Raw genomic sequence first — 16911 nt, forward strand, 5'->3', positions numbered from 1 at the left:
AGGGCGCAAGCACTAAACCACAGCTTCTCTCGGGCTCATGGCACAAACCCAACTCCTGCTTCACTATACTGATTCATAAAAACAGCAGCAACTTTACATGGTGGAAAATGACTACTGTAAACAGCTATAGGTTATTTTGTCGACTAAACTTTTTGCAGGCAACATGTTTTTGAATTTCTCTTGCACACAAATAAGAAAGTCAGGAATGCATTCAAGGCCACCCTCAGAAAATGTATTAAAGCTTGAATATTAGCCTTGTTTTCATAGTCCATGATTTGACAAAAAACTGAAATCTACTCTAAGAAGAAGTGGAAAAAGGCATGTTTAACAAGCCTGGCACAGTTGTGTTCTCTTTGGAGGTCTGCGCTAAAGATGGCAACCTTCATTTATTGACCTAAAATAATGGAAATACACAAGTTTGTTTCCAGTAGTGTGCCTCTGTTACATCATCCACTCTTCATAACCATGTCGACTGTACCTCTTCAATAACAGACTGCTCTTTGTTGGAGGGGAAATCTGACGGTGCCCTGAACTTTAAAGCTCCAGTGACAAATATTTTTCTTTTTACATTTTCATGAAATCAAATAGCAGTCTGTGATGAATCAACAGCACACATTCTGCATCTCTCTGTACCCATCCCCATTAGGGTTTGGGTTGCTGGTCCACAGTTTGTATCTCTAAAGGTTATCACACAAAAAGTACAAAGAGTCTCTTTTTTTGGCAAGTTGGCAAGAACAAACTGGGGCTAAAATGGGAGCAAACATTGAACCTCCACAAATGTCAACAAAAGAGGAATCCAGTAGATGCCCATATTACTCTGCTTATTCTGGATTTGTAAGTAACAAGCTGTATTTGTTAGCTAACATCTTCACCAAAATAACATGACATGTTGATGTTAGTTTGAGCCTGAGTCCGTATTTATTTAACAGCTGAAGCTCAAATGTAACATAAACACAGAGAAAAATATGAGATTGTAAATTTGTATCAGTAAAAGGCCCACAATTTTGGCTATGCTTAAGGACATGGTTTCCACTGTAAAATGTGTGGAACACGCTTCTGCAACACAAATAGCAATTTATTTTTGAGTGGGTAAAATATGAGTAGGTCACTAAATCCCCTCTTTGCACTGTCTTCCACTGGCCAGCTGTCATCGCCTCAATGAAAGAGAACTCTGACTTCATACACATACAGATGCACTCATCACGGTTGCCTTTGGCTGTTACCCTGCGCTTCCAGCAATAAGCTTCGTGAGATGCAGTGAGCACTTGTGTTTTTCTTCATTTCTTTTTGCTCCTAGTGTTGCCTCTCTGAAGTCTTTTGATTGGTGGAGCTTGCTGGGGCTCTACCAAGGCTGGCAGCCTTGCAAACCGCAGGCACTTCACATGATGAGAAAATAACTAAGAATATAGACTCAAAAACATACATTTAGTAACATACATCTTTATTTATAGATAACGTGTTTTTAGTAAACAACGTGTAGATTTTGATATTTTTGTAGGGCAAGAAAAAAACATACATATTTGACTCCTTGACTTCATTTTGCCCCCAAACATCTAAAACTAAACCCTTGCCTTTGGCTACCCTAAATCAGATGAATATATTCTGTTAGCACTGTGCTACACAGATTTAAACACACCATTTGGGGACTATTGGGTATATTTTGACCTGCTGTGAAGCCTTCAGGGGTTAAAGACCAATATGTTGGCTACTAATGACTGAGGATTATTATGAAGGGGAACACCTCTGATACCACTATGTGCTCACTGATGCTTTACTCTGTTTGACACGGCAGTTGTTTGGGATGGAAAAAAAGAGGTCTAAAAGCTAAAGCGGAAAGAGAAGAATCACCTTTTGCCCTCAACAATGGAATATCACTATCGTCCTGAGACCTTTGCTCACTGAAGTGGGCACGCTCTCATACTGAGAGTGAACACCTGCTCCATTTTAATATGTCCCTGCCTCTCTGTGGGGCCTTCATTTTCAGAATATTAGACTATACACTACTCCTCCAAATGGAGCTGAGATTTACAAGCTATACAGCTACTATGGGGAGAAACGATTAATGCGGCAACTTATACATTAGCTCAAGCGGTGAGAGCGGTCAAAATACATCACAATCGATACATTTTTAATCCACTGGTTAGATACAGTCTGTTTTATGTGTAACCTCTACGATCTACATGCTGCTATTTCTGCCAGGACTCTTGTAAAACAGCTTTTTTAATCTCAGTGTGGGACTTTCCTCCCTTTTAAAAAGGTAGAATAAATGTTATTAAAGATCTAATATGGACCATTCAAATACATGGTCCGTCATATCACACAAATCGAAAGAGCTAACTATAAAAAACACACACGCACACACAGTTGACCAAGGGAATGTATTAAGTAGTTTAGCACCAAATGTCGAAATGCATAATGTTTAATATCACTTTACAGCACTGAGAGAAGGAAAAGGGTAACTGATATTTGCATACATCTGCCGGGGCATCTGGTTTATAAATTGAGAGACCCGTCTACTATAAGTCATATTGTTCCCCTCTTGTATGAAAAGAAGAATCGCTTGAAATGAACGCAGTGAGGATAGACTTTTTTCACAACACATCTTTTTTCCAAATATCATATTAAGTATGTGTCAGTTCTCCTGTTGGCACAGCTTCATGGTAGCTCATTAACCAACTGTTTGGTAGGACACAATCTCAATCTCCTGGAAGGTGAAGGCTAGTGTAGCATGCCATGCAAACAAAAGGGGTTGGTTCTCCATCTGGCCAGAAACACCTCTGGGGATATTCTGAGCCACAGAGACCAAATGTTTTTTGCATGTAAAGGGACCGCACAATGCTTCTGAATGAATTCACTATACTGCATGCGTGAATAATATTCCTTCATTTCATGCATTAGAGAAGAGGCAATGCCATTGTCCCCTCTTCAAATTGCTCACTTTGAAACAGTGATAAGTTGCCACTGGAAAGCCTATGAAAAGGCAGTAATAATGGGTGGCACACTGTAATACAGAGGGAAATTATGTAACATGGTGTGAGATGTAAAATATAATGTGCCAAAGCCCCATGATTTTATTTCTATTATGAACATAGAAAAATAGGATCATTTCAAATAGCCTTTGAGAGATTTAGGAAAAGGATGTTCATACACTTTGTTAGTTACTGTACTGTATTTGCAGTAACAGTGTTTTTGTATACAATCTAATTTAAAGATGATGATGTTAGCAATGTTACACTTGTAACTCTGAAAATTATGTGTGAAATATTTGATACATTTATTTTATAAAAAAAAATTATAACGTTATAATTACTGTTGTTTTGTGTTAAGTTTATTTGTATGATGTGTCATACTTGCTTTTTTATTTAATGTTTTTGTTCGGAAAAAAGGTATTTATTATCAAAAAAAAACATATTACCGTAGTTCTGCAGCATGTTGTAGTGTTGCACTATGAAATTCCTCTGCGGTTTCCATATCTTCTCTACATCAAGCTGGCGTTGGAATGGTTTCAAATGTATCATGGATACTTTATCAGTGTGTGTGCTGTAAACACATTTTGAGGCAGAAGTGTTGACACGAACAGATCTAATCGCTTGTTAAAAGAGGCTTGTGCAAGCTGCTCTCCCCTTCTTCAGCTAACTGAGCAAAGACATGTGAAACCTATGGATTGTTTACAGGACTCAGAATGGGATGTAGCTCTGCCTTGTGCCTGTAATCTTTGTTGAGTGACTGCTGCTAGTGTGTGTTTGTGTTTCATTTGTTGTGATTGTCTGGGCCAGTAACCCCTCGACCCCAACCTCTAGCCTAACTCGCCCATTTTCAGGTTGCTCTTCTATCAGGCTTGGCACTCCCCTGCTGAGGCTCCCTCATTAAGGGGAAAGTGGAACATCTGTGCTGGTCAGGCCAGATGACTTAGGCCTCCTGGCCAGAGCCTCAGCGGAGGAGAGGCACTCCTAGGAAGAACACAAAACTTTTCCTACAAAGTCCTCTACAGTCAAGAGATAACTGCATTTTACTTATATTATTTCAGCTAACTCTGGTTTTATTCTGGCCCCAGGGTTCACAGAGTATACCTTTGTAGACAAAACCTCCTTTCCATTGTGGCTGACTGTGTTTTACAAATCTCTTTAATGCTACTCCCGGTGGGCTACCTCTTAATGGCTGCCTTTTAGTTCCTTTTGAACTGATGAAGAGTAAAGTTGCCACATCACCCTTTCTGTGAGACTTCTTATAGTCTGGTGAAGTGTCTCGGGAAAACTAGACCTATGGCTGCACACTTAGCTTTGTGAAAAAGATTGTTCTTTTAATGCACAGTGAAAGGGCTTATCTTTAATAAAAGACACCCGTCAACTGCTATCAGGTTTTGCCATGAGGCTGGCCATTAAAAGTTTAACGGTGACTATCTAATATCACTGTATTATTGTTATCTCCTGGGCAACCTGGAATTACCAGTGCCTCTTAAATTAACATCACGTAAGTAGCCAGAATAAATACCACAAAACAAGAAACACAGATTAAATAATATTCAAAACAAATATACAAACACAACAATATAAATATACATAAATCCCTGCACTAATTAGTGGGCTATATTGTTTGCCCACCGTCTCCCTTGACATCTAAATGTTGTGTCTATATTGATAAAACAGCGTATCTTTAATAACCCCTCTAACTGCATAATACAGCCCAAGTCTAGACGACTGTAATATTCCATAATACAGCCTCGTTAACAGCACAAACCCTCATGTCTACCCTAAGGCATGCTTTCTTTACCCTGGTGCAGCTGCCATGATTTTCCAACCATGTACAGTATGTAAGCACCAACCATCTCTATTGGAATGACGACCATTTGGATTGAAGTCAGCTGCAGTTGGAATATGCACCATGTAACATTAATGACACACTGGTGGCATAATGTTCTCATTCCATTAGTCAACATTCAGTATCTAACAGCAAATGACAGGTTTTATTTGGAATGCTGTTTTGTTGTACGCCTTGGCTTGTTTTAAGTGCATACTGCCATGATGTAATGTGTGCCAATTACACATCCAAGGTCAGTTTGACTGTGCAAAATGGCCGATAAGCACTATTAAAAGGCTGAGAACGAAATGGCCCATAGGTGATCATTTCACAATAAGTAAACTTCGGTAATGTTTACTGTGTGGGATGAGTTTTAGCTTATGGCAGTAAATCTAGCAGACATAGGCAGACAAATTCTAATTTAATTAGGCCTGGGAATAATGTAAGACCTACACAATTTCCTTGACAAATAACCTACACTGGCAAATAACTGGTCTGTAAAACTGTTGCGCTGGCATCATGCCATGGATTATATAACAGCCCTGTGTCTGTTAAGTAGTAGCTATGTAGGATGGATTTATGTTGAATAATAATGGAGAGAAGTGAGTCACAATGCATGTGTGAAGTGAAAACGACCAAACCCACGCAAAGCTACTGGAATAATGTATGCAGCCAGCACCTCATTTCCTATTCCTCTCCAAGGAAGCCTTCTGAAACTAACCCAGTCGCTCTATTTATATCTGGCAACATCTTTTCATCTAGGCACTGAAGAGCCATTAGGTAAAGCACAACTCTATAGCATCTTAACCTGCACACTGATAAGTCCTTTTGTTCAAACACAGAGGGCTCACTGGTGAACTTACATCCACTTAGTAAACCGATGACTTTAATAAACATCTAAACCGGAAAAACGCAGACCCACAAAGCAGCACAAAGCTCTCCGATATATAATAATGTTTATAATTTTTTAGTAGAATAAATAAAAGGCAGTTACCTTTTATTCATTTTGTCTGCTCCTGTGACCAAAACATGGTCACGTGGTGAGTGACACGAGAAAAAAATTATCTTTTTCCATGGTGATGGGAGCAAATGCATTTTTCCCAAGATTACTTGTTTGGGCAGTTAATAAGTGAAAGAAAGGAAAGTATGCAAGAATTGCGAAGGTGATATCAAATAAGGGGTCCTATGTTAACATGTAACTTGGCCTGTTAAGATGTTTTTGATTGAAATAGCTTTTGATTTCACTAAATATGACCTCCTAATGCTGCAAATTCAACAAATGACCATCTTTAGTTGTTTACAACCTATAAAATGTTTTGAAACTCTGTTGTGCATAATAATTTGGAACAGTGCATTTGGAGTTTTTTATTTGGAAAAAAAATACTTTTATTATTGGGAAGTTTGTTCAAAAAAATTCGAAATACACTCTAACGGTTGATGACTTGAAAATTATACTGACTGTGATTTGCATCAACTATTTAGGAAAATCTTGGAAAATCTAATTTGCCTTATAATTTGGAACACAGTGTATGTAGGCCTATATAAAATGTGTTGAGAAGTGAAATAATGCATTAGCCTGTAGTCTATTCCAAAGCATTGTTTCCCTTCCGTGAGATCAACACATTTCCAACAACGTCAGATTATAGTTTAAACTTCCAGGGTTAGTTGTTATGGGAAAGAGATGCATAAAATAATTTGCTAAATTCATAACATGAGTTTATCCAACAATATATATATGTATTTATTTATTTTGTGTACATTGAACCTGCCCTGTCAAAGATGAATTTCTGTCACTTGTGACAGACAATAAAGTTTTTTCTTATCTTATCTTATCTTATCTTTTAATTAATATGTTTGGCCTTAACTTTGTACAAAACTACTTTTTACACACAGCCTAAAATATAGACTATTTGCTCTCCCACTGGCCACTCACAGACACACCTCCCGACGTATATGATATTATTAGAGTAGATACATATATTATATATTATATTAGTAGATATAGATTACATTTAAAAATATAACCAAAACATGTATAGACCTACTTGATAAGTAAATCAACCTACATCATTACTGCAACAGTAGCATATATTCGCAACAATAGGTACGCACATATAATTGATTAAATATATTAGGTGCCATGCATTTCACAAGGATATGTGTGTTTTTCCGATGACAGAGCTTTATTTCGTGGTGTTGCCATTGAGTGTCGCTGATTCCCCGAGTCAGGAAAACCTTGCGGAAGCTCTACGCATGGTCAAAAGCTGGCGTGGGAATATGCACACTTCTCCGCAAAGAATTATTTTATAAATACAACCGGTTTGCCACCGCACATTTGACCGCACATTCTGCCTGTCTACGCAAGGTATTTGTGCGCAGCAAGCTTTATAAATGAGGCCCCAGGTCAGATAATTATGCTTACCCAACCTCTTTAACCTATGGCCAGTCAATGACTATATGGACTATTCAATCCTCTCCAGATCGCAGCATAAAATAAAAGTCTTACTCTTTTTATATGAATCAATCATTGTTCGAAAAATTGCCCTTTGTCTCTCTAAATCATCCCTGTAGGAAAAACCTCTCCTCTCTTTTAAGAAAAAAAAGAGGTGTCAAGAGTACAGTTCACACGCAGATGATTCATGCACGAGATGACAACATTCATTGTCTGGGCTGATACGGTAACTTTTTTGGGGAAAAAAACTCATACATTTCCTAGAGGAGATACAAACGACGAGTGCTAAACCTTGACAAGGAGTATCTTTCATGTTTTTTGCCAGATACCTTTTGATCTATTATGAACAGGTTTTTTTACTTGTGATTCCGGGCATTTCCCAAGTAATTAAAGGTGCTCTGAGGAACTTTCAGTTTGTGTTCATTCTTGCACCACCTTTGGACAAAAGCGGTAATGTTTTTACTACGCCAGCTGTGTTTTCCTGTGTGAGCGTACCCATGACAAAGGCATTAAGAAAAACAAATTAATTTTTTTACACTGATGGTCTCGTTTGCCGTTACATGATGCAATATATGATCATCAGAGGAAAAATAAGACTGTTTCAGAAATGCAAAAGTTCCACGTAGCACCTTTAAACTGTGCATATTGCCTACGTACAGCAACCCATTGAACCAATTGGTGTAGTAGTGGTTCAAAAAAAGAAGGAAAAAAAAGGGGAAAAAAGGAAGCACTATTAGTATGAGTAGGCTGGAGCAGTGTGTGTTCACTCACCAGCTGGGCATCTGCAGGAGGCTGTTCCATTGGAGCGTGTCAGGCAGGTGGAGTTGTTGAGGCAGGGATTGTGGAGGGGGTCGCATGGGTCATAAGGCTGGTTGCACAGAGGGCCGCTGAAGAAGGGGGGACAGGTGCACCAGAATTCCCCAGGTACGTCTGACTCATGACACTCAGCTCCATTTAGACAGGGAGCGGAATCACACTCATTCACTTCCCGCGCACAGTCCACGCCTGTCCACCCCGATGAGCACAAACACCTTGGATATACACCAAAGGAAGAAGAGGAGATATGGCATGAATACCGTAATAGATAGAACGGCATACATTACAAAGGTGAACCATGCAGTGCCATGGGAGCGGGATTTGATTACATTCGCAAGAGCCTGCACTTAGTTTACCAAACCTATTTATTATGTGTAATCTAAGCATTGAATCATTCTATAATGATACATCCAAACATAATGATTTTGAGGCACATAAATATTTTGAGGAACCAAATGTAAGACTAGAATATTGGTGTGTGGGCCCTGCTCTTGTAAACAACCATAGCTAACAGTACATTTTCAGCTAGCCAGTTATGAGAATTTACCTTAGACAAAATCTCTGACACACCCAAAGTTACTGTACGCAGTGCACCTTTAAAATGAATCCTACTTTAGCAAACATGTACAACTTGTTCGGATGTTTTCTTAGGGTTGAGGATGGTTTCCGTTAGGAAAACCTGGCTAAAACAGAACTGTAAAGAGTTGCGAATAAGCTAGAATATGGCCCTTTTAAATGTGTTATTCAAATGATCCAGTGGAGCCATTTTATTCTGCAAACAAGTACACAGTGTCACAGCACACATGTATTGACAGTGCACCCCTGGATCTCTGTGTGAGGCCGTGCAGGGGGAATGTACAGGTTAATTGAACCACTGGTCAGAGCATGCTGTTAATTCTGGACAGCTGAATGTAGGACACAGGAGGTTAGAGCACCGAGTGTGGATTTAAATGGAAATGTATGCATGCAAGACACAGACAGAAAGAGAGATGCGGGGGCCAGAGAAATGGAGATACTAAGAGAGGCAGAGGGAGAGAGAAAGAGAAGCAGAGTCTAAAGTATCTGCTCTTAAGGCAGGTGAATATTCCACTTGGTGGCAGTGAGTACCCGAGCACCACCGAGCACTTCACCTTGCATTCCTTTTCATCCTTTAGACTATTTCCTCCTGAAGCATTTTTCCGTCTCCCCAGCGTAGAGAGAGAGAGAGAGAGAGAGAGAGAGAGAGAGAGAGAGAGAGAGAGAGAGAGAGAGAGAGAGAGAGAGAGAGAGAGAGAGAGAGAGAGAGAGAGAGAGAGAGAGAGAGAGAGAGAGAGAGAGAGAGAGAGAGAGAGGGGGGACAGAAAGAGAGGGGACAGAAAGAGAGAGGGGGGGCATTGAGTCCAATGAGTCACAGATCCCCGGAAACCTTTTCATGCTGTGAGCCATTGATTGACTCATTTGTTTTACCCGCCATCTACAATTCATTATCTTCTCTGCCACCGGTTTCGAAGAACATATTGCTATCTCTGAACGGCTTCTTTTTCTTCCCTGCATTTTATTAGGTGACTGATGCACTTCCGCGAGGACACAGTGCCCCCTGGGCCAGCTTCGCACACCTACTTGTAGCTGTCGAGGAGGTCTGTGCAGGTGGCGTTGTTTTCGCAGGGCTGTGATAAACATTCATCAATTTCTTGTTGGCAGAACTCCCCCTCCCAGCCGGAGTGACACACACACTCGTAACTCTGCAATGCATTTAAAAAGAAAGAGAGAGGGAGAGAGAAAAAGGGAATGCTATTAAACATTGACACCTTACAACTGCACTTGTCTCGGTATAGTAATTTAAGGTAGTAAGAGTCTATTATTTATTGTGGCATTACACCAATACACACACAATTAGAAATGTGAAATGTTAATCAAAATTATTGTATACACATGAAGGCTGTTAATGAAGCTGTTATAGAGCAGTCAAAAGGGTAGTCTTGTTTATTTATGACAGTAACATGTTAGTACATAAATGGTGCAATGTTGAATATGCTTGATTAAATGCATCTGCTTTTTCACAAAAGAAGAAAGAATTGCAAAATAAAACCTAAAACCCACTCACAAAAAGATTGTTCCTGTGAAAATGTGTTTAAACTGTGGAGGAGTCATGCTTGTCTTAAAATGTTCACATTACTGCTATGCACTGCATATGTATTCCCTCTACCACCCACCCTCTGGATAATATGCGAGCCATGCCATTCAAAGTGTATGCTAGGAGCCTTTATCAAGCGTACAGTATTACCATTGTATTGTTGTGCGGAAATAAATTGTACATAGACAGGCAAGCATGGGAAGTATGTTGGCTTTAGGTTTCAGAATTTCTTTCTCTTGTCAGTGAATATGTTACCGCTACCGTACATGAAGTAAGCTATATAAAGATGTATATATAGCGCCTAGCCTTGCCATAATTCCATTCAGAGCTGTATGCGAGGCGCTTGTCCCTTATTTCATCATTGCAATCTGCATTATGATAATTAATCATGACATGCGAGATGACTGGTTGTTTGTCTATTACTTTCGAAGGTACCAGTTTAATTCAAATCTTTCTTTGCATACAGAATGAAGGCAGGTCATATGGTCAAGGGTTTTTCCAGGATTTTCTCATTGCCAACATCCTGTCTAGAAGGCCCTGGGTGCTGCCGGTTGAATGCATGCTAATCTGTATTTCATACACTGGAGGGGAGCCGTTAAACTTGGTCTGATACAATTTGAACACCGTGGGCCCTATGCTGGTGGGGGGAGTGAAGGGGGGGTTGTGCCATCATCTTGTGATAAATTAGATACCTCCAGGAGCCTCCAATTCCTTACCTCTGGCAATAGAACATAATCTCATTTTTGCTGCTAAGTCACCTTCAGGGAACGCATTTTCCAAAATAAGCTAAAGCTCTGTGGGACACAGTGTTCAGAGGGAGGAATAGCTGCACTGTAAACAAGACTGTAAGAAAGGGTTTTCAAAAATTGCTCCTGTTTGAATTATGTGTCGAGATAATATATAGAAATATATAAAAGTGAAAGAGAGAACAGTGCGACTAGAAAAATATTGAATATTGAAATGTCCTCATATTCCTCACATCAAACCTACTGTATATCCCTTTTGTATGCTGCGTCGCTTTTGTATTTGAAGTATTCAAAGAAAAAATGTCTATGAAGTATATTTTGAGTTACTGTTACCTGTTTCAAATACTTGTTGAATGAACTGACCACACATACTTGCCTTGTGTACATTATGGGGGTAAAGGTATTAGGTTATTGGTTTAGAAATAGTATTATGTCATTGGTAAGTTACTGCATTATCGGCTAAAAGTACAATACAAATGCTAAAATTATCACTTACTTGCAGTTACTGGCAGTTATGTTATTGGCCTTTATACTTGACTGCTAGAGCTAATAAAGAGGGGAACTTTGATAGGTCGATATCAAAACTTTTTAGAGTTTTTTTGGGGGGTTGTGACCAATAACATTTGTTTACACATTATAAATATTTGAGAAAGGTTCTGAAATGCATTTTCTCCCCGGCATTTCGCTCCTCCAGGACTCTGTGTGTTCACAACCCAGACGTGTTGTTTTTGTTAAATAGATATCATCTTTCTTACACACATTTTGCACTCAATTCTTGGAACACACAACTTATTTTTAACCCAAACATTAGCTGAGGACTGTACACTAGAAGCTATCTGTCTTTGTCAAATGAAGAAAAACAGATAAAAGAAGAGAACCATAGCCAAAGACTTTATCTATGACACATCTGTTTCACTGCTGCAATCTGTTAGCAAATAAGCAGCTGTTTGAAAAAGGCCTCTGGTACTCATTGCACAGTTTGTAAGCAGCATCCAGCTCCCAACGCATTCTAGCAGCTGCAACAGATCAATGTTATTGGCTTAAAGAACTTGAACAACCACAGAAGTAGAACAAGAAAATCTCCCTTTAAAGAGCAAAGTGTGTGCATCTATAGAAACGTGTACCAGAGCAGAATGACCGACACACTTGGAAAACAATATACTGACAAGAAGAAATCACTCAATATTTGATGTACATTTCACAGCCTAAATTTGAACAAACACAGTTTTCATTTATCATTTCAACGGGCATGTACAATCAAATCAACTGAGCCATGCAGCTACCAGACATACCAGGCCTTTGTTGAAAATTTAAAAAACATCTTTTCACTGTAGTTCTCTACGAGAATACTTTTAAAGCCCGCAACCAGCAAAGGAGAATACTGTAATATTGTAGAGGGGCTTACTGAATGTAAAGTCCCTGAATGATAAGATTAAAACAATATAAAATTCATGAGATATGTGTTGATCCTGAAGATTCACGTCACTCAATAACTGACCCAAAAGGAAATAGCTTACATTGTTTCAGACATCTGATTGCGAATTATGGTTCTGATAAGATATACAAATGTAATACGTTTTAATTTGAGTTTTTGTACAAGTTTTCATAATTTCATAATTAATATTGTCCATTTTTACGATGTAAACTTTGACCACATTCTGGTCATTTTGCTGACAAAGCCCAAATAGCAACAAAATGACATGATTTGTCTATTAGGAAGTGCAATATTGAGTAGCGTAATGGGTTTATTGAGTACCATTATAACACACATTAAACTTGAGGCACACTTGCGTCCTCTTGTGATGAACACACTTCCCATTAAGGCATTGTTTGCCTACAATATATACACACACTTGATCATTTTACACCTGTAGTAGAACATGTAGTCTTCTGCTTTTTCTATTCTTGTTAATACCACACCACTATTCATGTTACTGCCCAGTTGTTTGATTAAGTGCAGGATTAGTCATCAATGGCAACAGGCAGTACCTTCTGTGATTCAGGTTTGTCAATATTTTGTGATTAACTGTAGTGTTTTTCAATAAGTTACCAACTGTAGTGATTTACAGGACACTAGGCCATTTTAAAAGGCCTTTTACAAGGCCATTGTACCAGCCTATTATACTGCCACACAAAATGAATGTTTACTTACCAGATGGAGGTCCCTACATATTGAGTTGGGGCTGCACAGATTGTTCACACAGTCGTCGATGGCGTGCTCACATTTGGGCCCTGCGTAACCCGGATTGCAAAGGCAGTAAAAGCCGTCGACAACTGAAACAGAACCAGTAGGACAGACAGTTACCACGCCTTGCATCATAAATTCATTTACTCTACTCTCAGCAGGTCCGACATATCTACAAAGGTAAGTGCTGATTGCGAGCACAAAGCATATCCCCTCACTGTGATTTCATGGCTTTAATGGATATTAAAATAAAACGCCTTGTGCTGTATCGCACCAAAACTGCTGTTGCTAAATGTTTGCGACAGGTTACCTCCCTCTGCATCAGCGCAACAGAGTTTGACACTACTTAGATGAACCTGTCTGCCATGGCCCTTCAGCCCATTTTTCCTCCTACTACTACTACTACTACTACTGCCCCCTCCCCCCCACACACACACACACCTGAACTCATCCCTCTCTTTCTCAATGGAAGTCTGAAAGCTGGTTAATTTCTTTTTTACACTCTTCTCGTCACACTTGCAACACATTGAATGGGAAGAAGGGGTGGTTTTCCGTGGGGGGGAGGGGGGTATAATAATCCTGCGTCTAGTAATCCATTGCTTCCTCTCTTTGATTATTAATGATTCCAAACTAAGCGAGACGCATCATTCTGTTCCACCAACACAACACTGGTGTACAAGGCAGCCAGTGACAGAGGTAATTGCGGTTCTTACAGGAGTGAATTTATTACTTCCCCAGTCAGGGTCCCAGGATTCTTCATTATCCCAAAGATTTACCACGTAATCTATGCTGTCACTCTGTCTTGGTGCGTGTAGCTGCTATTACTCTCATTAAATGCTTTAGGTCCTGGGTGGCAGCAGCATTACTCATCTCCTCCACTGTGGCTCTGCAGTGCTCTCCCTAGTGACTGGCTGGCTGGCTGCTGTGTGCCCGGCCAATAGGTGCTGGAGGCCTGCCTCACTAACCTAATGTGAACCGTCTGCGCTCAGTCAAAGACAGCAGGCCGAGGTCTACAAGGGCTGGGTGAAGGATGGCATACTTGTAGGGAGTGATCCACCACCGCCATTGTCTTTTTGTTCCGGAGGCAGTTGAAGCATCATCATTTGGAATTCATTGAGATGCCAAAACAGGTGGAGTCAGTGATACTGTAGAATGCTTGTTGTCAAAGTCTAATTTTTTTTTCAAAATCAGGGAATATCTCCTCACGATCTGCCACCTTTCCATAATGTGTGTGTAAAAAAGCTGGTGTTAATACACAGCCTAGGCTCTGTAAACGGGTATGTTGCTAGCGGGTGGTCCCCCTTTGTTTACCTTTGTTTGCATACCCATTTACAGAGCCCACCGTATTTTTCTTCAGCGCACCCACAGCACGGACAGGTATCGGATCGGGATGAGATTCACTGGTTTCGACAACATGCGTTCTCCAGTATCAATGACTCCCCCTTTAAGATTGGAAGGTAATAATACGAGGGCACAAATATTTTGTAAGAAAGAGATTCACAGCCGCTGCACAGTAATTGAAGGTATTTTAAAACAACATATTTCACATAGATGTTTGCAGTTTGTTTTCTTTATTCTCTTCACAAACCAAAATACATTGCAATCATCAACCAACTGGTGAGAAATAATCCTAAACTTTTAGGCTATTATTTTGAGAAGAAAGATTGTGTTCTGCCTTGAGCTTTGATTGTATTCATTTAGTCATTTGTCATCCATTATTCAAATGACAAAACATCACGGATGCTTAATTGATTTCCTTTTACCACCATGTTAAGGGAATAATCAAGCCTACTCCAGCAGGTAATGTCCTTGATCCTCACATCAGATGGAATCACTCCACTCTCATAACACACTTATTAGCTGCAGCGGTGACCCAATTGAAAACTGCCTATCAGACTGTAATAAGTATAAGTGAGCAAAACGATATTTGACATAGCAACTGCCCTTGTGTGTGTGTGTGTGTGTGTGTGTGTGTGTGTGTGTGTAATGTATGGAGGTTCTTAAAGGTCCCATATTATGCTAAATGCACTTTTTAAATGTGTTCCAACATATCCATGCGTCCACGGTGTGCCTAGAGACTGCCAAAATATCAAAAAAAATAACGATCTCTCCTTTTCTCACTCTCCCCTTTTCTGAAACCCCCACCCCTCCCCCTAAAAACACTCCAGTCAGAATTATCCCCTTTTCTGACCTCACAAACCGTAAAGCCAGAAGCTTCCACTGTGCAGCCCACACCCCTATTTCTTATTGGTCCACAGCCCTGACAGACAGAGGGCGAGGCGTATCTGGCTTCGCTTCCGGACAGGGGGCGGGGGGAGCTCAAAGATTGTATATTTACGAGGAGACCTGCAACTCTTTTTTAAAAAATAGGCCATTGTGAGATTAGCTGAACATCAGCATAGTACAATAAATTATCTGAAAGTTTTTTTCAGCAAACAATTAAAGAAAAACGTATTAGGGACCACTAAGACCATATAATATGGTGTATAATAGAACCGAAAAGTGTATAATATGGGAGCTTTAAATTGCCTGTTATTAAGCATGTTGCCAAGATAGGCTGTTTCTTACCATCATAGCAGAAGCCGTGAAAACAGGGGCTGGAGCTGCACTCATCCACATTGATTTCACAGCGGGGGCCAGTGAAGCCCCGGCGACAGTGACAGCGGAAACCCAAAGGGAAATGGTCCTGATCCAATTCCTCCACACACACTGCACCGTTCTCGCACGGATTACTGGCCTCACAGGGTAAGAACTCACAATTATATCCTGCAGCGAGGAAAAGAAGCACACGTCAGAGGGGCCATCCATTTCAGTGGCCAAACATTTGAGATTAAATGGCTGGTGTTGTTATGACAGTAACTCAACATTTAAAAAATAAATAATAAGTTTGCGCTTGCGGCAAAACAATCAAACGAATGAAGCAGCCTCAGTTCCGATTGGTCGTCATGCTGATTTCACAACAACTGTTAAAAGCACACCTGTGGCTATGCAGCACTCAATTTAATTACTGATGTGCTAACTGAACATACCGTTTTGCACGATTAATATTTTTCTGTCACTTTGAAACTGCTGGAAGTGTACAAGGAAAGAGTCAGAAATCATTATATTCAGTTCATGCATAAAGCAAACAGCTGTTGGAGAAAGAGGATTAATGTTTGTTTGTGTGTGTGTGTGTGTGTGTGTGTGTGTGTGTGTGTGTGTGTGTGTGTGTGTGTGTGTGTGTGTGTGCGTGTCTGTGTGTGCGTAACATGCACACACACAAGCACACTGCCGTTCAATAGTCTGGAATAGCTTGCCACAGAAGCTTGATCTGTGCAGTCAGTTGGCTGTGAGGACTATATTTTTGAATGGTCTTACAGGCTTTTATGTTGTTGAGTCCTATTTTTGAATAAATGTAACTGTGTAGGAAGGGTTTGCAAAAAAGTAATGTGTTGCAGAACAAAACAATATAAACTGGTTCAACATGACTGACAATAGTAAACGCAGAAAGACACAGATAGCTCTGAGCAACAGTTAAATATATATAACTGAATATAATCTGAACACACTATCAAAATAACATAAACATACTAACAAATCACAGTTATAACCTATTCAATCCAACCGCTGAGTAGACCCTGGGCCTAAAGACAAATGGTTCCCAAAATCATTAGAGCCCAATTGCATCATTGTGGTTTAATGATGAGGGTCACGTATGCTTCTCTGGGCAGTAAAACAAATTCAAAATAAAAAAAGGCTATTTAGGGGAAATTCTCATTACAACACTATTCGCCTCTTGCAACACTGTGGGGACATTGACTAA

General features: G+C 39.9%; 1 protein-coding gene across 1 annotated transcript in view; it reads right to left on the minus strand.

Moving 5' to 3' along the window:
• eys (eyes shut homolog) overlaps positions 1-16911 on the minus strand; it is a gene marked incomplete at its 5' end in the record, with an annotated part of 143662 nt that overhangs the window by 87403 nt on the left and 39348 nt on the right. The window contains 4 exons of the mRNA XM_080036510.1: positions 8021-8280; positions 9665-9786; positions 13077-13198; positions 15678-15875. Of these exons, the coding sequence (XP_079892636.1) occupies positions 8021-8280; positions 9665-9786; positions 13077-13198; positions 15678-15875 (702 nt within the window). The remainder of the gene's footprint in view (positions 1-8020; positions 8281-9664; positions 9787-13076; positions 13199-15677; positions 15876-16911) is intronic.

This window comes from Ammodytes marinus, assembly GCF_949987685.1.
Source record: "Ammodytes marinus genome assembly, chromosome: 11".
Lineage (NCBI taxonomy): Eukaryota > Metazoa > Chordata > Actinopteri > Uranoscopiformes > Ammodytidae > Ammodytes > Ammodytes marinus.